At 42.6% G+C, this 20,881-nt stretch overlaps 1 protein-coding gene and 1 long non-coding RNA gene across 3 annotated transcripts in view; one reads left to right on the top strand and one right to left on the bottom strand.

Annotated features, from left to right (window-relative positions):
• lrch4 (leucine-rich repeats and calponin homology (CH) domain containing 4) overlaps nt 1–12,427 on the top strand; it is a 45,446-nt gene extending 33,019 nt beyond the window's left edge. The window contains exons 10-18 of one of the 2 annotated variants that reach the window (XM_071926046.2): nt 2,049–2,204; nt 2,835–2,903; nt 3,120–3,174; nt 3,266–3,329; nt 3,416–3,517; nt 3,610–3,707; nt 3,813–3,950; nt 4,764–4,841; nt 12,070–12,427. In XM_071926046.2, the coding sequence (XP_071782147.1) occupies nt 2,049–2,204; nt 2,835–2,903; nt 3,120–3,174; nt 3,266–3,329; nt 3,416–3,517; nt 3,610–3,707; nt 3,813–3,950; nt 4,764–4,841; nt 12,070–12,228 (919 nt within the window). In that variant the 3' untranslated portion in view covers nt 12,229–12,427. Of the gene's footprint in view, nt 1–2,048; nt 2,205–2,834; nt 2,904–3,119; nt 3,175–3,265; nt 3,330–3,415; nt 3,518–3,609; nt 3,708–3,812; nt 3,951–4,763; nt 4,842–5,686; nt 8,999–12,069 lie in introns of those variants that run through there. The other variant, XM_071926045.2, reaches the window with a different exon arrangement.
• A 6,378-nt stretch (nt 12,428–18,805) lies between these two features.
• Nucleotides 18,806–20,052, bottom strand: LOC144543519 (uncharacterized). Its single transcript, XR_013507955.1, has 3 exons — nt 19,993–20,052; nt 19,841–19,900; nt 18,806–19,214 (listed from the first exon to the last, which is right to left on the bottom strand). It is a non-coding gene; the product is annotated as an uncharacterized LOC144543519 (long non-coding RNA).
• Between the last annotated feature and the right edge of the window lie 829 nt (nt 20,053–20,881).

The following is a 20,881-nucleotide window of genomic DNA, read 5'->3' as shown; positions in this document are numbered from 1 at the left end:
TGTCCTCCCCTATTATTACCAACACTGGGGCCCCACAAGGGAGTGCTATCTCCCCAGTGCTATTTACTCTTTATACAAATGAATGTAGGGCTAACTCATCTGATGTCAGTGTTAAATTTGCTGATGATACAGTGATTGTTGGTTTGATCACTGAAGATGAAACAAAGTATGGTGGATGTGTGGATGAGTTTGTTAATTGGTGTCACGCCAGTTTTCTTCAGCTAAATACCAAGAAAACTAAGGAAATGATTTTTGATTTCAGAGCGAGTAGAAGGACACACCAACAAGTAGCTATTGGTGGTGACTGTATTGAAGTGGTAAATGAATATAAATATCTAGGGACAGTAATTGACAAAAAACTGTCATGGGATTTAAACACAGGTGTCATTTACAGGAAAGGATTACAACGACTATACTTCATGCGAAAGCTTCGACAGTTTGGAGTGGACAGACATATAATGGTTCACTTTTTCATTTGTGGAGAGTATTCTAACTTTCTGTTTTATTGCCTGGTATTTCTCACTGTCTGTAGTCAACAAGAACAAACTCAATAAGATTGTTAATATGTCTAGCAAGATTGCGGGCCAGCAACAACATAGTATGACACTGCTTTGTGAGTCCCGAGTGGCGGGGAAAGGGTGGGCAATCCTCAGTGATGTATCACACCCTCTCTATGGTGAATATGAGTTGTTACCATCAGGACGGAGGTACAGGGTACCGCCTTTGCGGACTTCCCGTGCCCAGAGATCCTTTATACCTTCCAGTATAGCTCTGTTAAACAAATCCTTATGATATGAGGTGTGTGTCACTTGCATTTTTTTTGTTGTACTTAATTCTTGATTGTTGGTGATGTTGATGTGGAGCACTTTGTGGTTAAATGTCTGTCTTTATTTGTAATGTCCTTTCTGTTGTGGTTGTAGTTGTCTGACAGTTGCCACAGACACAAAGAGAATTTCCGAAAGGATAATAAACTAACTAACTAAAGCTTGTAGGACCGGGTGAGAGAGAAACCTTCCACTGCAAGTCAATATATGTATCTTTGGGGAACAAATATCCAGTGTTGGAACTTCAGTACCAAGCAGCAATGGAGGCATGGAGATTTTGGCTAGTTTGGCTACGGGACGCCTGATTAACTATGCATACTGTCGAACCAATCAGAGCATTCATTAAAACCTGGGGTGTTGGTGACATCATTTACACCAGGAAGTAGATTGGAATTCTAAATCTGTTTGATTCTGTTGACAACCAAAGGGCATTCGTCAAATTTTTACAAAACTTTCATTAACAGGTGCTTTGTTAAATTACACCATGAAATTGAGACATCCAATTCTCATTGCATCGGACCTTTAATGCGCACACACAAAAGCCCATTTTCCATTAGTGTGGCGTGTCTTCGGCAGTAGCAGCCAAACTCATGACCCAGTTGGTGCTGAGGCCCAGCAGGCAGCTTTTATCATGCTGCTCGTTGTTGTTCCATTACCAAGATGACGACATTGTTGAGATTTTATGTCCCAGCAATCCTTCTGGCTAGATATTATTATGTGAGGCAGGACCATTGTTCCCGACCTCTGGAGCAATAAGCAGCATGGTCCATTGCTCTAAATGTTTGCATTTTATGCATGGTGGTGGCAATTAAAGATAGATTTGGAACCATTCCTGGATTGCCAGTGTACTCCTTCCGACTGAGTAAGATTTAGTTTAGTTGTTGCACAATCCTCCAGCTGCTCCGCGCGCACGCCGCTTTACAATCATGTTTTAGCTTTGTGCGGCGGATGTTCCAGCTCGTAGCACACAAGTTTTCCTTTCGGAGCTCTAAAAATAGAATACAATGACTCAAAATGGAAACCCAGCATACGTCCAAAAAACATAAAGCTTAACCCTTAAGTTGTTTTTACTCTTAATGAAAACAATCTAGGGTTCAGAATAAAGAGGACCAGGCTTTTGGCTCTGGAGCGACCTGTCTGACCTGTCTATCATCTTTTAAACTACTTCTTAAAATCACTTTTTACTTTCTATTCTTATCCTTTTATTTGCTCCCTCCCTCCCAGGTCCAGTCTCCAGGTGGAGGTGAGCCACCCGTCCTCGGCCTCCTCGTCTCCCTTGTCGCCCTCCAGCCCCACCCTGGAGGAGAGGAGGAGGCCGGGCACCCTGCTCATCTGGCAGGAGAGGGAGAGGCAGCAGCAGCAGCAGAGGGAGAAGGCCAGGTAGAGGGACGAACCTACGGGTTCTCAAACTGGTCTCCAGGGGGTTGTGGGAGTTTTGGAGGGGATTTCAGCAGTGTAGAACTTGCATATGTTTATATATGTGCACACTGTATATGTAATATATGTATAAACTGAGGTAGAACATTCACACATAGCTAGCAAGTCGCTAAAATCCGCCCTCTCTCTCTCCAGATAGTTTCCCAAGCCGCCAACAAGGAGTCCATAGACTAAAGGCCATAATAAATTACTTTTAAATGATGTTTTTTAAACGGTAGAAAAACGGTTGAAAGCCTTTTAAGATCTGAAATGAGTCATATAGAGCCGCAAGGCTTCACACTCCACAGCTAATAGATGACGGAGGAGGATGGAGAGGCATCTGATTCTGCCTTAGGGAAGGGTGGAAGTGTGTGAACCGGTCATACACAGACATCACATGACACGCACAGCACTAATTACCCTGCATCACTGTCCACACAACTTAAGGGACGGATGGTGGATGTCAGTTTCTCTCCCAGTCATATTATAGGGAGTTGCATTCAGGGACTGCGAGAGGCAGCGTAGTGGAAGACTCCCTGAAGTCTCTCTCACATCTAATTATACGCTCTCCATGTCAAAACCCTCATTTTGCAGTTTGCTGAAGTCATCCTCCAAAACAGGAAGTCATGTGGCCGCGGCACCGCAGACGGGAAGTTGCACGGGGTAAGGCCTCTCGCACAGAAAACACACACACACACATACACAGCAGAGCAAGAAAGGGAAAGATCTGACCTCGAGTGAACGTCCAAGTTACACTCACTTCCATTTATTCTTGCATTTCCTCGACATGTGCCAAATGGGAGACGGGGGAGGCTTTGGGGGTTTTGGGAAAGTGTTGGGTTTTCTTTTAGTGATTGTGCAATGTCTGTCGCCCCCTAGTGGCGGCTCACCGGAGAACAGCCACTCCCACACCGGCCTCCGACAGCGATGTGCAGTGAGTAGCATTCCTCTCTGCTTCAGTAAAAGTTAAAGCCATACAGTATATTGTCATTGTTGTACATCTGAAATGTTTCCCTTCTTGCCAGAGTGCTGATCAGATGAGCACTGTGTTTCCTCCAACACTTATTCAGCGCTCTGCCAGCAGATCAGGTACAACACACACACACTCACACACACACACACATACATCTGAGACTTTTAACACACCTTTAACATTCACGCGCGCTTCCCGTCAGACGTCCCGTCCTCCCCGAAGACATCCCCTCCGCCCGGCCAGGCCCAGAAACCCAACAGCTTTCTGTTCCGCACCTCCTCCCGCTGCAACGTCAAGACCACAGGTAACAACACAACACACGAGCATCTAGAGCGTCTTCTAGCGCTACAGCGGTGTTATGACACTGTCCGTCGTCCTGTCTTTCCTCCCCGTCAGGGTCGGGCTACACTCTGGGTGAGTCCGGCAGGAGCGAGTCTCGCATGACGCTGCGTTCTCCAAAGGAAGAGAGACCAGACATTGTGCAACTACGCACGGTAACCTACATACTAGAGTTAGACTGATGGGTTTCAATGGAGAGTTTTAATGTCCCATGGTCTAAATGTTGCAATTGATTTCCATTCACTCTCTCCCCCGTCAAGACTCTGGAGTCTAGGCTGAAGATCACTTTACCGGAGGACCTGGGCGAGGCCTTGTCCAATGGCACCATCCTCTGCCAGCTGGCCAATCACATTCGACCGCGCTCCGTGTCAATCATCCACATTCCGTCCCCAGCAGTGGTGAGTCCCAGCACATGAACTCGGATTGATTAAAGGATAAGGCCAGTGTTTTTTAATGCATCGCTTACCGTCAACAAATCCTATGAAAATAACAAAATCAACAATGCGTTTGCTCTACTCCCGTTACTTTCTGACTTCCCACGTACCGTTTTTAGCCGTCAACCCGGAAGTCATTGGCTCCAATTGTAAGCTAAAAACCTTGAAATACAGCTCACAAAGACATAGTTTCAATTTTTTAAATCGCTAACTGTTACCACGAAAAGTCAGGCTGTTGTAGTTATTACTAAATCAAATTCAAATGGGAACAAATTCTTCATTACGCCGGGGACTATTTTCGGTGCTACGGAACTACTTTCCTGAGATCGCAAAGTATTTACCGCCGGCTTATTAAGTTGTTTGAGGAAAAAGCCAGCTGGCCTGGTGCATCGTGATGATGAAATATGCTGCCCAGAGCAACGGCATGGCTCTGTGATGTGTTTTTAATCGTTTTTTTTAATACAATGGAGTTCTATGGCTGTTGGGACATGAGGCTGCATTGGGCACCGGCTACATGGATGAGATTTGTTGGCAAAACAAAATCATTGCTGATTTTGTTATTTTCATAGGATTTGTTGACGGTAAGCAATGCATTAAAAAACACCGGCCTTATCCTTTAAGACCAAAAGACAACAGAATGAGCTGATATTTGTCTTGTTAGAACTGACATTGAAATGTTTTTTTACACTACTCCCTACCAAGAAACGTATTCATTTTACTGCAACATGTTACCACCTCTGGGTGTCTGATGTTGTGTTTGCTGTTAAACCCCCTCAGCCAAAACTGAGCTCGGCAAAGTGCCGGCTCAATGTGGAAAACTTCATCGCTGCCTGTCGCAAGCTGGGAGTCCCCGAGGTAAAGCCCATCACTTTTCCCTTTTTCTTCTCTTTTTGCTTTTTTCCATGAGAGCATATTGAAATTTTGCACAGAGTTTTACACCTACATGTTATGTTGTCATTTTTAAAACAGCCCGAAAAAACAGCAGAGGCATTTGTCATGTGCTATAAGCTCATTTGTGTTTGTCTGAATTGCTGTTATTCGCTCTAGGGTTCGACTGATATGGGTTTTTGAAGGCCGATACTGAAACCAATAGTTTTGGATTGAAGCTGCTGGTAGCCGATATTTTGCGCTTACATTCAATATCTTTAAATTTGACCATTTTCATGCCAAAACATTCCAAGTATTCAGTGTTTTCACCCTGGAATTTTATTCTTGTCAGGGTGGAAAAGCCTCTGAAACAACATTTAGACCATCGGACACTAAAACTCTCCATTGGAACCCAGGATAATGATACTAATAAAACATATTCATGGATGCTTTTATAGAATCTGATCAATATGTGTCATCAAAATCAGTTTGGGTTAAGGTCTTCCCATAGACAACCAGTGTAGTATTGATCAATAATACAATAATATGTAATCAATTAAACTGCATCATATCCATCATATCAGAGGTAGACGAATCAGATTTTTAATAAAAAGACAATATCGGCCCCATATATCGGTCTAACCCTAATTCGCTCTGTGTAATTCTACCCTCCATTATGTTGTCCTTCTGCTTCCTGGACTCTTCCTTGTTTTAACCATACAACTACCTTGTATTCTACACTCCCTCCTCCCCTGCCTCCAACTCTTCCTTCCTTCCTTCCGTCCTTCTTTTCTCTCTCTCTCTTTTTGACTCTCCTCTCCTCTCCTGTCCAGACGGAGGTGTGTGTTTGCTCTGATGTGTTTCTATGTAAGCTGCCCGCTGTGCTGCGCTGCGTGACGGCCCTGCTGGCCGCGGAGGGGGGGGAGACGGCGGAGGACCGGCCCCGCCTCTCCTCGTCTTCGTCTTCATCCTCCTCCTCCTCCTCGCTGCTGTCCACAGGCTTCCTGCTCTTCTACTGTGTAGCCATGGCCCTGCTCTACGCCCTCTACTGCCACCTCCTCACCTAGAGGAGCAACGGAGAACATGCATATATATACATAAACATGTCTGTGCATAAATTACTTACTGTAGCCACACACACACACAGTCGTGTAAATGTGCCTAAAACAAGCAGCTGTGGAGTTTAATCAGGAATGCAGGCCCAGCGCAACTCTCATACACACACACACACACACACACACACACACTCACACACACACACACACACACACACACACACACACTCACACTCACAGGGCAGTCAGCTGCTCCCACAGTTGCCATCTCAGACAATACTCTGTAGCGTGTGTGTGTGTTCAGTATGCATAACATCCATGACCCGCAGAGCAGATGTTGTAAGAGCATAAGAGTGTGTATACAGACTAGACAGCTGCAGTGGTGGGTGTTCAACTCACCAGAGCCATATACAGTATGCAGCAGAGCACCTTTTATAAAATACACAGCAGAGCACACTACTGGCACATAGATAAGCTACAGCCCATGGCTTTTATTTAGAGGGGGATTCATGGATGGAAAACACTACTTTGATAGACAGAACATGACACAAAATATGAGAGCAGATGAACATTTGAATGCCTTAGCCTAGTTTAGCCTTCACTATAACGCACAGCCTGTCTGTTGCAGAATACAGTTTTAATGTACAAAACATTTCTCTGAGGCAGAAATAATCTCATTGGTTGAGGTAAACCTCAGTGGGCGGAGCCAAAGAACTAGTTTTTCAGAGCGCGAGTTTGCTAACTGACAAACTTAAATGGCAAAGAAGAAACTCTGGGCAAAATATAAATGGCAGTGACTTCTTTTCATTCATTCATGGCCATGGCATTCATGGTGTTGGAAGGCCAGCAGTTAGCTAACTAGCTTACCTAGACAGCTATAGGCTAGTATGGCTCGTTTGATCTTGGAAAGTCAACTAGACTACATAGCTATCCTAGAATCGTAAAATCCTTGCCTCGAACGTATCCCTGCGCCGCGGAGTGATATCAAACATTGGAGTGATCCAATTGAGGGAAACATAATTGAGTATGGCTACATTGTATTTTTCAGTTAGTAGCAGAGCGCAGGTTTCATAATATTAGCTTCCTGCGCTCTTACCTCTTTCACTGGACTTTAGTCTGTTGAAAAACTGTGGTTCTTTAACTCAACCAGTGAGATTATTTCTGCCTCCAAGAAACGTGTGTATGGTTTGTACAGCTAAAACTGAAGTCTGCATGTTTGTAGCCCAACCACTTGTCCAGAGAGTGGAAACCTGTGGAAGTTACCCGAGACTGAACTGTGAATGTGATTTTAAGCCTTGAGAAAGATGCGAGTTACCTAAATGTGGCGTCCGGAATGTTCTTTCCCACACAGTAATGTCACTGTGGTGTCGAAAGGGTTAGTTGAGACGAATGATACAGTGCCTCTTAATGAAGCCCGGCCGACACCACTCACACAGACCGCCCTGCTTGTGTTTCTGTCTGCAATGTTACGTGTGACCAGCAGGGGGCGGTGTTGTCACACTGATCAGCCCCAAGCTTCGTGTGTCAAACTGACGGTACAAAACCCTCTGAGGTTGTGTGTATAAAGTCCTTTTTCTCGTTTGGTCACATAGACCAGCTTACTTTGCTTCATGTCTGTATAAATGTAAACAACTAATTAAATTATTGCTTTTCTTATTTATTTTGGATTATGTTCCATTTGTTTTTGTTGTTGTTGATGTTGCAGTGCTTGGTGAAAGAGCAGAGGCTTCTGTAATCCAGTTAAGCAAGTAAACCAATAGGGTTAATGCCTCCTATAGCCTTCTTGAATCAATGTGGCCGTTTTAAATTACACACACAGGTAAATTGGATTTAGTCAATATTCAATTATTTAGAGTTAAAATAGCATTGATTGTTTAAAGTTGTATCTTTCAGTGTGTTAAATTGATTCCCTAGAGGCGGAGTTTAATAGTGCATCAAATGGCCTCTGCTTTTTCTACCACATGCTGTGTGTTGCTTATTGCTCATAGAAGGTCAATGTCTGTGCAACAAGACACCTATTGGAGTAATAATACTCCCAAGTAGGGTTGGACTGATGTGGGGTTTTGAAGGCTGACGGACTGAAGCTGCTGATAATTTGAGCCGATAGTCAAAATCTTGAAATTTGACCATTTTGACCATGCCCAAAAAATGTCACGTATTCAGTGTTTTCTCCAGAATTGTATTCTTATCATAGTAGAAAAGCCTCTGAAACTGCATTTAGACCATCATGGGACACTAAAACTCTCCACTGAAACCCAGACTAATGAAATTCTTTTAGTGTTAGCAGCTCTTTAAGGCAGAGTGACCCACCACACCTGCTCAGATATAGGTAAAACCCGGGGATACTGCCTTTAAATGAGTTAATTCACAAAACTATTATTGGACAATTAACTTACTAAAGTGCAAACCCTAGTCCCAAGTCACATGAGCAGTACTTTTAAAAACTCCTTTTAAAAAGTCATTCTGTTGAAATAACAATATATTTTTATACCCCCAGACTTGATTTATCTAGAAGCACACCTTAAGTTTACTGGTGTGGGTCTTAACAGAGGGGTTGTCCCTAGTCTTTGGTCCAGATTTTTTTCATAAACTCTTCCTATACTTCATAATGAGGCTATTCCATGTCCGCTGTCCACACCTATACTGTTGTCTCGAGGTAGAAACGGCCACTGTAAAAAAAAAAAAAAGTCCACTCCCTTTCCCTGTCTGCTATAACAATTTTTTTTTTATCTCACAAATGTTAAAATAGCCTGCTGTTAAAATGGAATTTATACTGCTTCAATCAAAATGTATATTTTATAAAAGTGAAACTGGATAAGCACCATAATTCATCCACTGGTTTAGACCAAACTATATTCTTAAAAGATGCAGAACACAAATACTGTTGTACTTTATAATATTTATATAATACCCTTGTATTTAATGAGAATAATTTTTTGAGTTTATACAAATCTATATGTTTTTGTTTTCTCTCTCGCTGTAAAGAAATTATTAAAAAAAAACAAAGGAACTTTGACCGTGATGCTGTTTGTCTGCTTGTGTGTTTGCCTGCTGTTGTGCTCTTGCTTATTGTCAACCAGCTGAAGACTTAAAGTGTGATCAGGGTATCTGCAGGTGCTGAAAACATGAAAATCTATCATATGATCTAAATGTAAGGCCTTCAAAAATATGAAAATGTCTTAAATCCAGTTATTAGAATTTAAAATTTTTCATCGTGAAATGTCAGATTTCATTTTGATTCAAATATAATATTTTTTAACATTCAGTGATATTTAGTCGAGGCAGAGTTGGAAAGTACGTCAACCAAAATAAGACAAATACCATGATTTTAGTAGTTTGACCCAAAGATGTGAATGGGACCAGCAGTAGTGTAGTTTTATTTTATGTTGTATTACATTACTGCACTTAAATTTGATCAGTTTGACCCATGTGCATGTCCACTCTTAGATTAATACAGAACAGAGTTAATACAATATCACAAACATGTTGGACTTCATGTCCCTTAATTAATTTCCTGCTGTCCTTTTTCTTATTCTGCTCATTCACATCTTTATTTACTTATGTCCAACCAGAAATTTGTTTTTTAAATTAGTCTCTGGTTTTTTAAATTGGTCTTAAATTCTGTTCCATGCAGGCCTCAAAAAGTCTTAAATCTGGAGATCTGAACCTGCAGATCCCCTGATAATCCCTGTTGCCCTGCGCTTTAACCTCTCCAGAGGCTCCTCTGCTCTCCAAACAGCAGGTTGACCATGGTAAATTGTAGCTGCCCTGTGCCGGAGGAGGTGAGTGTGTTCAGCAGAGGTCCAGGTAACCGTACAACTCGGCCTGTAGCTTCGTACTGCAGCATTCACAAGGAGGCGACTCCATAAATTGTGCCGTGTCGCCTTTCTGCTTTCTCCAGTCTGCATCACTTTAACCTCCAACCTCCAGCCTCCTTCCTCTCCAGACACAGCAGTAGGTACATGGTAGAGGTAGAAGCGCGTATTTTGAAACTGCATGAGAATTATTCCCAGCATTTTCTACATCTTCAAGTCTTCCCATATGGATCCCTGGGACTAAATCTGATCACATTGTAACATGAAATTGTCTGTCAACCCCTAACCTTGAGATAAATGCACTATTAGACTGGATGTGATCAATGTGGATTGACATTCACATGTTTTATTACAGTTGATAGTCTCCATTGGTGAATGCCATTCAGGTAGATTAACTAAAGTGAGATCTAAAGATCAGGTCATTGATTCTGTCAAGGCATTTGCAGATCTAATTGGTGCCCAGTGTCCAGTGCTTGGCTTGAATGTGACTGAGGCCTAGGCTGTTGGTTTACTCTAGTACTGCTGAGGCGTTTAGGAGTTTTGTCGGTTTGGTGTGTCAGGGCCTTTAGTTGTACAAGCGTTTCTCAGAGGCAGAAACAATCTCATTGGTTGAGTTAAACCTCAGTGGGCGGAGCCAAAGAACCACTTTTTCTAGCTAAGTAACATTAGACTGAAGCCAAGTAAAAAAAGACAAGAAGTAAGAGAGGAGGAAGCTAATATTATGAAGCCTGGTGCTCTGCTACTAACTGAAAAAATACAATGTAGCCATAGTAAGTTATCTAGGTTAGCTAGTTAGCCTAGCTGACCTAAGTTCAAACTAGCCATACTAGCTTAGAGCTATCCAGGTAAGCTAGTTAGCTAGCTGCTGACCTTCCAACATCATGAATACCATGGTCATGAATGAATAAAAAAAAAAGTCATGACGATTTACATGTAGGCCTATGTTCTTTTTAGTTTAGATATGACCGTAGTTCATTCTTTGCCATTCAAGTTCGCCATTTAGCTAATTTGCGTTGAAAACTGTAGTTCCTTGGCTCCGCCCACTGAAACTGGCCTCAACCAGTAAGATGATTCCTGCATCCAAGAAATGTTTGTAGAACTAAAACTCCAATCTGTTATCATCATAACATCTTTTTATGTGTTTCACTTTACCATTTTAATACACTGTCAGAAATGATTAGCTGTTTGTTTTTATCTCGATTTGCCTGGTTGCTATGCTATCCAAAGGAAAGTAGGGGGAAAAAAAGTCTGATTTAATGGGTTTTCATTTCGGGCCTTGAGGCAATAAAAACTAGAACATTTGACAGGGTGCGTGGACTTTTGATATCCACTGTAGATGAGATTGAAATTACATGCTGTGGTAGAGAGTGGCAATGAGCCTGTTTGATACAGTAATTTGTTAACTCCTTCGCCACTCAGCTGTCCTTTATATCCACACATCGCAGTTTAAACCGATACAGACCAAGCTGACCCAGATGAAAGAAACATAAGAACAAAACCAGAATGTCTGTGAAAGAAAGAAATGATTACAAAAAATTACGTGAAATGTCTTTCCCTTTTAACAACAAGGACTACTTCAGTAGTCTGTAAACGGGCATGATGACAGCACGTCACATAGGCAGCACTGACTACATACAAATCACGTTTTCTGCATGACTGTCGCACCAAAACGAGTTTATCGTTACATGTCATCGCTCTGGACGGCATCCTCGGTTCCACTTTTCCCTTGACTTAAAGTGGATTGAATCGGCTGCTTTTACCCCGGCTACTGTAGTATTAGATTTCAGTCATTTTCAATCCATGTGGACGGTCTGAAATCGCAGTAGCCGAGTTTGGCTGCAGATAGCAAGGCTCAGGTATACATTTGGGATGGACCCCAAAGTGTGACGGACCACATTTAGTCATGATTTATAGCACCACCATACAGTAGAAACCACTTTTTAGAATTTCTCCTACAATGTTGCCTTAATCTCCACCAAATGTTACACACAGCATGTTTCAACGGCCTATATCATCTTTGTAGCAAAGAATTTTGATACTTTGTATACTTGTGTGGAATCTGATCAAAATGTCTCATTAGAATTAATTCAGGTTGACATCTTCCCATAGACAACCAGTGTAGTGTTGATCAATTCTACTATAAATATGTCATCAATCAAACTGCATCATATCCATCATATCAGATGAACCACACTGACTGGACCAGATCTGATTTTCAATAAAAGACCAATATTGGCCCCATATATCAGTCTATGCTACTGTAATGTTTGTCTCTGCATGAAGCGAATGTGTTTCCATCTGCATCCACTCCCTTCTACCTCTCTGACCTCCTTCCTCCCTCCCCAGGATTCCATGTGTTCACCCCTGCTCATCATGGAGGAGGAGGGTCTGTGTCGGCTGGCCCAGACCGTCCAGGTGCTGGCGGACCTGCCCCCCCGCCGCCAGGCGGCCTCCATGGACATCCAGACGGGAAACCCCGGGGCTGACGGCTCCACACCCTGCTAGCACTGCGTAGTCACATCTAAGTGTAATATTACCAGACCGAAGAGATTGATCTCAGTGTTTGTTTTTTACCATGCTTCATATTTGACTAGTAGGCTTGTTATATTGTTTTCATGGTTTAGCATACTATGTCCGTCTTCCAAACATAATTGATAAACCTGAAATGCATCTTTTGTAAATGATTGAAAAGCTTTGGAAATGTGGCTTCTTTTGTGTCTTCTTTTGTCACTCAGGAAAATAGATTAAATTACATTACATTAGATGAGACTTTATTAGGGAAAATGGGATCGCTGCAGCAGCAAAATAGTATTAGGATACAGCAAACCAGAGAAGGATGTAAATAAGAACAGTGTAAATGGGGGTGATAGAAATTTTAATTTAAAATTAAGTAGATATGCATGAATGAAAATGTGCAAAAAAAGCCTGGATTCAAGGTAAAATAGCAGCAGTTGTATCAGTAGCATCAGAACCTGCTGAGACAAAAAGGCATTGTGAGATATGTGCATTATGGAAAAGGTGAAGAATTATATATATATATATATATATATATGCCATATATAACGATATTTTCAACTCCCTAAAAGGTGCTTAAAAAATAGACTCAATAAAATATAAAGTATAAAAGTACTGAATATACACATACATACATACATACATACATATCTACATACATTCCTACAACCTACATCTGAGTTAAATATCCAGACTTACATGCCATACATCCTGGATACAAATATAAATAGTGAAGAAGATAGAAGATCACATATATGTTATTGCACATGTAATGTAGCTTTTTTGCTGGTGGGGTGGGAATATGTGAGTATGGGAAAAGGCAATATGTGAAAGACGACAACATACAGTGTACAGGTTCATATTCACATTACCAGTCTACAGGAGGCCATACATACTGTATGTACTGAAGTGAATAGGCATGTAGACATGTGTTGAGAGACCACACCTTCCAAATACACTCGATAAAAAAATGTTTCATTACACCTAGCTTGTAGCCAGTAGGACCCTCTTTTTCCCTCTAGAAAAGCTTTGATTCTTCATGGCCTGGATTCAACAAGGTGCTGGAAACGTTCTGATCTTGGTCCATGTTGACTCAAAGCGTCACTCAGTTCCTGCACATTTTTCCTGTTCCACCTCAGACCAAAGGTCTCTGAGATCTGAACTGAAGTCACTGTCACGGACCTGAACGCCTTTATCCTGCTGGAAGTTTCCATTTGACAAAGGCTAGACCGGACCTGGACAGCAACCATGTTTAGGTACACAGTGTTCAGATGATGCTCCATTCGAACTAAGGAGCCTAATGTGAACTAAGAAAACATTCCCACACCATTACATCACCAGCAGCCTGTACAGGTGACACCAGGCACGATGATCCATGATCCATTTATGTTGTTAACCTGTTAGCATCACAACAGACACCAGGATTCTATTGCTTACCTGTTAGCATGTCACAACAGGATTCTGTGGTTTACCTGTTAGCGCGTCACAACAGAAACCAGGATACATGTTGTTAACCTGTTAGCATCCCAACAGAAACCAGGATTCATGTTGGTAACCTGTTAGCATGTCAGGATTCATCAGACCAGGCAAAGTTTTCCACTTTTGTTGATCCTGTGTCCACTGTAGCTTCATCTTGTTCTTGCTAGCTGACAGCATGGTCTTCTGCTGCTGTAGTCCGACCAGTTATGGTTCTGAGAAGACCTTCTGCACACCACTGTTGCACTGAGCTGCTATTTGCTGTTAGCTTGAACCAGTCTTCTCCTCTGACATTTCATCAAGACGTTTATCATTTATTTATGGCACGATTGCACCAGTCTCAATGATCTCATAGACACTTTAGTGATAAAATCCCAGGAGGGCGGCTGTAATGCTGAAACCAGTGCATCTGGCACCAACCATCATCAAAGTCGCTTATATCAGCTTCTTGCCCATTCTACAAACAGTAAATGAACCTCTCAACTGTGTCTGCATGCTTTATACTTATGTTTTAAAGCGGCATTAAGTAATTTATGACTTTTATCAAACTATCGATGACCAGTAGGAACTGCAACAATATCAAGTCTCCAAAACAGAGTATGGGATGGAAAGTCAGTTTTGAAAGGCAGAAATCTCAGCATGCGGCAAAGTAATCATTGAATCATTGGTACTGGTGAACAACCCTATCAATCCCAACAGATATATTATGGTCATTTTGTGCTATGGGGCAGGAAAAAATCGGACTTACTTCACCTTTAATTATACGTGACTCACCATCTTAAAGACGAGATGAAATGAAAAATGCCTTTTTAACCCTTTTAGATCACATCCCCGGTCATACTGTGCACCTATTTAACAATATATGCCAAAAAAAATACCAAAAATCAATTTCATTGTATTCTTATATCAAAATTCAATCATGTTTTCCTCCTGTAAAACAAAATATGCCGTGTGCTTACGTAAGCATGCCCGTAACTAATTTCAACCAATAATATCATGACATCCACCCATCAATCAATCTTCAACTTTTAGCGCACAGAGCTAAGAGGCTAAGATTAATTAGTTAGCTAGCTAGCAACAGCATGGTACTTCAGTGTGTCTTCGGGTGTTATGACACACCCACTTTTCAACGTTCAAATCAAATTCCTCCCAACGTTATGTCTTTCCTGTTTCACTCGGAAATATGTCACGATACGGAAGTTAGATACTCTCGAAATGCCGTTTCATCTCGACTTTAAGGAGTGAGCTGCTATGTAGATAGATTGGTGTACCTAATAAAGTGGCCACTATATTTACAGATGTAAAAAATATGAAAATGATGAAAAAAAGGAAAATATACTATACTATACTATTTCATGGCCGTACTTGAACGCCGCTAAAGTGCTGATAGATCCAGCATGTAGCCCAGCTGTGCGTCTGTTTATTTCTATGCGGCACCGCATACAGACTCTCCATCACACTTCCCCTCCATCATGCCCGAGAAGAAGAAGAGAGCTGCCTTCACTTTATTAATCAGCTCTGGCTTTAATCATGAGTCAATTAGCAGCGCGGCCTAATTGACTATCACCGTAATTGCTCTATCACGCTCCGCCTTGCAGGACCATCTGCTGCCGGCTTATCGGCTCCCGCTTGATAAGACGCACGCACACACACACACACACACTTAATGAATGCTCACACTTGCGTATGGAAATGGCGGTGGTCCGATTCCTATCACGTCTGAGCGGATGCCCCTGTGAGGCCCAACGCTACGCCGAGGCGGGGATTGGAGAGGCAGCCTGACATTTATGGGATGTAATTGAAGATGGGTATGAACCCCCACGCTCCGACATGGATGGATATCAGCGGTGTGTCTGCTGGCCTGCCTCATCGCCTCGCACTGATACACGGCTGAGCAGAGCTGAGGAAGGGGATTGTTTAATGGAGATGTTATTGATAAAACAGCAGCTCTTTTTTGGGCGGGTTCTAACCCTGCGTTCACACTGCAGTCGACTTCGCTGATGTGGTGTCACCCTATTCTGACCGATTGTCGGCGGGGCCAGAGGCTCTAGTTGCATCTATGTAGCGGTCTGCAGATACAAAGTGTTTATTTTATTGCCTTTCATTAAGCTACATCATTTGGATCAAGGACCCTGTTTGGACTTGGTTTTAAAACCACCAAGACACATTGTGATCCGATCACTCAAACCACTTGCCGAGGTGGTCTGGGACGCATTTGACCACATATCTTTTGTAGTGTAAATGCAATGTGTCCTGATGCGTCCCCGACAAGGACGTAACAGGAAAATACGTCATCAATGCAGGACGTGGTGGTTGTTTTGGTGACAGCACGCCAACGGTCCTGTCAATCTCAACAGTTGGAATAGCCCGTACATGTATATTAGTTCTTGAAACATTGTTGTTTTCTTAGCTAGCCCGTGCTAAACAAATCTGGCGCTTGTCTGGCGACAGACTGACGTAATAACTGTGCACGGGGCCCTTTGACCTTCTAGCGGCAGTGACGTAGGCAGTAACGACATCATTTGTGCTCCATCACTGTGTGCTCCATCACTGTGCTGCGGAACTGGCCCCTGTTTTCACCAACATTTTTAACACCTCCCTCTGCCAATGTTCAGTGCCCCACTGCTTCAAACAATCCACCATCATCCCTGTGCCTAAAACCAACAATATCTCCTGCCTCAATGACTACAGACCGATTGCCCTTACATCCGTGGCCATGAAGTCATTTGAGCGCATCATCCTCACTCACCTGAAAACCAGCACCACTCCCCTCATGGATCCATATCAGTTTGCTTACAGAGCCAACAGGTCTGTGGAGGATACAGTCAATTCAGCTATCCATCACATGCTGCAACACCTGGAGACCCCCAACACCTACGCCCGCATCCTGTTCATAGACTTCAGCTCTGCCTTCAATACAATTAACCCGGTCAAACTCTTCAATAAACTACTGGACATGAACATTGACCCCTGCATCTGTCACTGGATCCGCAGCTTCCTCTGGAACAGGCAACAGAGAGTAAAGATAAATAACAGCACATCTCACCCTCTGTACCTCAGTACAGGAGCACCCCAGGGCTGCGTCCTTTCACCCTGGCTATTCTCTCTCTACACAAACCATCTCACATCCCACTACAGCTCCGTCAACATCTACAAATATGCGGACGACACAACCATCACAGGACTCATCTTAAACAACAACGAAACAGAATACCGTGCACAGATAAACCGTGCAGTTACCTGGTGCACAGACAATAACCTTCTACTCAACTCATCAAAAACTCAAGAACTCATTATCGACTTCAGATGCAAGTCAAATTCCAAAACCGCTGTACTCATCTCTGGCGAACCCATATCCATCACTGACTCATTCAAATTTCTTGGCACTCACATAAGCAATAATCTTAAATGGAAGATCAACACAGACCACATCTTCAAAAAAGCCCAGCAAAGACTATTCTTTCTCCGTCAGCTCAAGAAATTCAGAGTGAGGAAACATCTCCTGCTCCGTTTCTATTCAGCCATCATAGAAAGCATCCTCACTTCATCCATAACAGTCTGGTACAGCAGTTTGGACACTCACTCCCGGAATAAATTACAGCGCATTGTCAACAAATCATCCAAAATCATTGGCATCCCCCTCCAATCAATCGAATCACTTCATCACAAACGGACAGTGAAAAGGGCAAGAAAAATAATTTCTGACCCCACTCACCCAGCACACCATGTTTTCCAGCTGTTGCCCTCTGGGAGGCGCTACAGTTCTCTGCTCACCAAAACAACCCGTTTTAAAAACAGTTTCTTTCCAACTGCCATACGAACTCTGAACTCCCTCTGACAAATTCCATTAGTGTCTATGCTGTTATGGCCATGAAACGTTTTTTTTTTTTTTTTAAAAAGTTACAATTTTAAAAATAATTTATTTACTGTTTGCATTACACAATACCTGTTGTAAACATATACAAAACACCTGTTCTGAACTTGTTTCATTTTACCTTTAAAAAATGCCACCCCTACCAAGAATACTACAACTAGAACTGAAACAAAATAAAAAATAAACTAAAACCAAACAATTAATAAAGAATTAATAACACTAAACTGACACTACCAAAGCCACATTTAAAACTAACTAAAACTTAACTGAGATTGAAATGAAAGTTGAAAATTATATAAAAATAAAAATTAATGAAAAACCCAAAGCTTTACTGACCCAAAACTATACTGACCCTGGACTGGATGAGTTAACATAATTAGCTAGCTAGTGCTAATTAGGTAGCATTGATAAAAAAAATAAACAGAAAAAAACCCAATAATATGACTTCAAAGCTTAGCATCAACCCCAACGATGGATGCAAGCGTTCTCCAAGCGATTTTGAGACGTTTATTTCTGGAGTCTTAAAAGTTAGAGAACTGGGAAGCTTTGAATGGCTGGAAGCAGCTTCTCATCCATTTTGCACTTGCCAGGCAGAACTATTGTTCATGAAACTAAATCACATCAGTGGGGGAGAGAGGAAGCGCGGAAATCTGAAGACCGATAATATAATGCTTCCATGCTGATGACCGTGAAAAGTTCAGCCGCAGCAGACGTCGGGCGGATTCCCCCGGTCGCTCGGCTCTGTGGGAAATGAATAGACTTCTGGTAACTTGTTGATGGTGTTGCTCGCAGCGTGAACTCACGGTAACACCGGGTGGTTGACTGCTTGAGGCTAGAGATAAAGGAATTAGATGAGGGGGGACTAGGAGGATGAGATTTGGTCGACCTAAATCCCCCCCCGCTCCCCGTACAGATGATTTGATTCAACGTTGCATGGGATCAAGTTGGAGGAAAGGAACGGGATTACGTAAGGAACGACTGCGCAACATGATTTCACTATCAAAAAAGACAGAGGAACATGAAACGTATTAATTTTATTATCACCATTCTTGTGTATCAATCATCAATGAATCAAAGCAATCACCATGGAACAATTCAATCATCTAAAAGCTCTTTCCTAACCTTGAACCTTTGATTGCGGAACATAATGAACTCGCAGCATGTAGAGACTTTGAAGAGTCTTCATTGCATACTGTCAAACACTCATCACTGCATTTCGAACGCAGGTCCGGTAGGTGTCACTGCGCTGCCAACGAACCATAATTGCACGTCTCATCGACATCCGGCAACAGCCCCCCGACTTCAAATTCACTCTCACATTCACTTAACCTCGCTTCCCCCTATCTGCTTTATTTCCTAACAAGTTCTGAGAACACCAGCGATGACTCACCGCCTGTGAATCATTATTCCTTGGAAATCGTCCAGTCGACGTTGAATCGAGAGTCCCTGCTTCCACTGCGTAATGAGCCGTCCGTGTCTGCGGCTCACTGCCCGCAGCCTGGGTGCCTGGGTGTCACCTGGGAAGGGTGCTGGCAGTAAGGGTGCACCCTGGCGTTGTGCCTCCTCCTCGTCACGCGGAGATCCTCCGGCGGGTGCTCAGGAGGGAAACCGTCGCCAAAACGTCTGCCTGGACAGCAAAAGACGACAAAGGACAGACACTTGTCATTTTTAATTGACTATTTGCATGTACCTGTTGAGAGAGGGCCATGGTAGGAATGACAGGAGTGGTTTTGACTGGATTCCATATGACTTGATCCTGGATCTCGATTGAGAGTTTTAGTGTCCCATGATGATCTAAATGCTGTTTCAGAGGCTTTTCCACCCTGACAAGAATAAAACTCTGGGGAAAACACTGAAAACTTGTATTTTGTTTTTTGTATTCTTGGATTTTCATGCCAAAAATCCAAAGGATAAAGATAAAGAAAATATTAGCTATCGGCAGCTTCAATCAAAAAAATATGTCAGTTACAGTAAGCACAGAGGAGGAAAGCTGCTTTGGCTTCAAATGTCTTGGAGAGGTGCTCATAGCAGTTTGGTGTATATACAAATGGAAAAAAAAGGCCTGTGGTGCTTTGTGATCTTTGATGTGACGCATTAGGCTTTTTTACTTTTTTCCAAAAGACAGTGCCTTGGACTTTATCTGTCAAACCCCACTGCCTAGTGCATACGACAACAAAGTACAGAATTGAGTTAATTTGTTGTGAAGCGTTTTGTTTAAATCTTGAATCAAGGAATTGATGATGGAAGGCCTACCTGAATAATGCGACGGTCTCCGGTGGGTCCGACCTCGCCCGACCAGATGGTGCCTCATCTCTTCTTGGTGTCAAACAAGAACCAGAAAGCTTCAGCTAAAAACACAACTGACATCAAGCCTGAGAACAGCAGAGGGAAAGGAAGCGTCGTACTTGAGCTGACGTTGTAGGTGATGGCTGTGATGTCCACTCTCTGCCACCTCCACATGTTGGCGGGGGGTGAGGGGTTGTAATCTAGCAAGAAACAAGGAAAGGAAATGTGTCGAACTACTATAAAACGATCAAACACACCTCACTGCCAAAAACGACCCTGCTAGACTTACGTTGTCCGTTGAAACCTTGGCGTGGCGGAGGACGAGGTTCGACTGGGAGCGGAGGGCGAAGGCGAGTGACTCCGTCATGGTAATACCGGTTAACTTGGACGCCGCCTGCCGAGCCCCGCCGCCTGTGGAACTGGAGGTGTGCTGGGTGACGCACAGCCAGAGCTAGACAAGCAGGTAAAGTGATTATTGTTAAATGCACACAGGCACAGAAGTGCAAGAGTAGAGTTAGACTGATTATATGGGGCTGATATTGGTCTTTGATTAAAAATGAGATCTGGTCCAGTCAGTGTGGTTCACCTCTGATATGATGGATATGATGCATTTTGATCAGATTCCACATAAGTATGCATTCAGGTTTTATTATTATCCTAATTACTATTATTGGTTCCAGAGTTTTAGTGTCCCTTGATGGTCTAAATGCTGTTTCAGAGGCTTTTCCACCCTGACAAGAATACAATTCCAGGGCAGAACACTGAATACTTGGAATTTTTTGGCATAAAAATGATGAAATTTAAAGATAAATAATATTGGCTCAAAATATCGCCTATATCGGTAACTATCGGTATCGGTATCAGTCTTCAAAAACCCATAAAGTCCCATAAAGCCTGTGCAATATTATTAATGAGCTGCAGTAGTAGGACTTATATGGGTTATTTAGTGAAGTTAGAAAGAGAAAAAAACACATCCTGTCACTAACTGATACCAACTTAAGATAAGAC

The sequence above is a fragment of the Centroberyx gerrardi genome, chromosome 23 (genome assembly GCF_048128805.1).
Source record: "Centroberyx gerrardi isolate f3 chromosome 23, fCenGer3.hap1.cur.20231027, whole genome shotgun sequence".
NCBI classification, from domain to species: domain Eukaryota; kingdom Metazoa; phylum Chordata; class Actinopteri; order Beryciformes; family Berycidae; genus Centroberyx; species Centroberyx gerrardi.
This window is presented reverse-complemented; position numbering and strand designations above follow the sequence as displayed.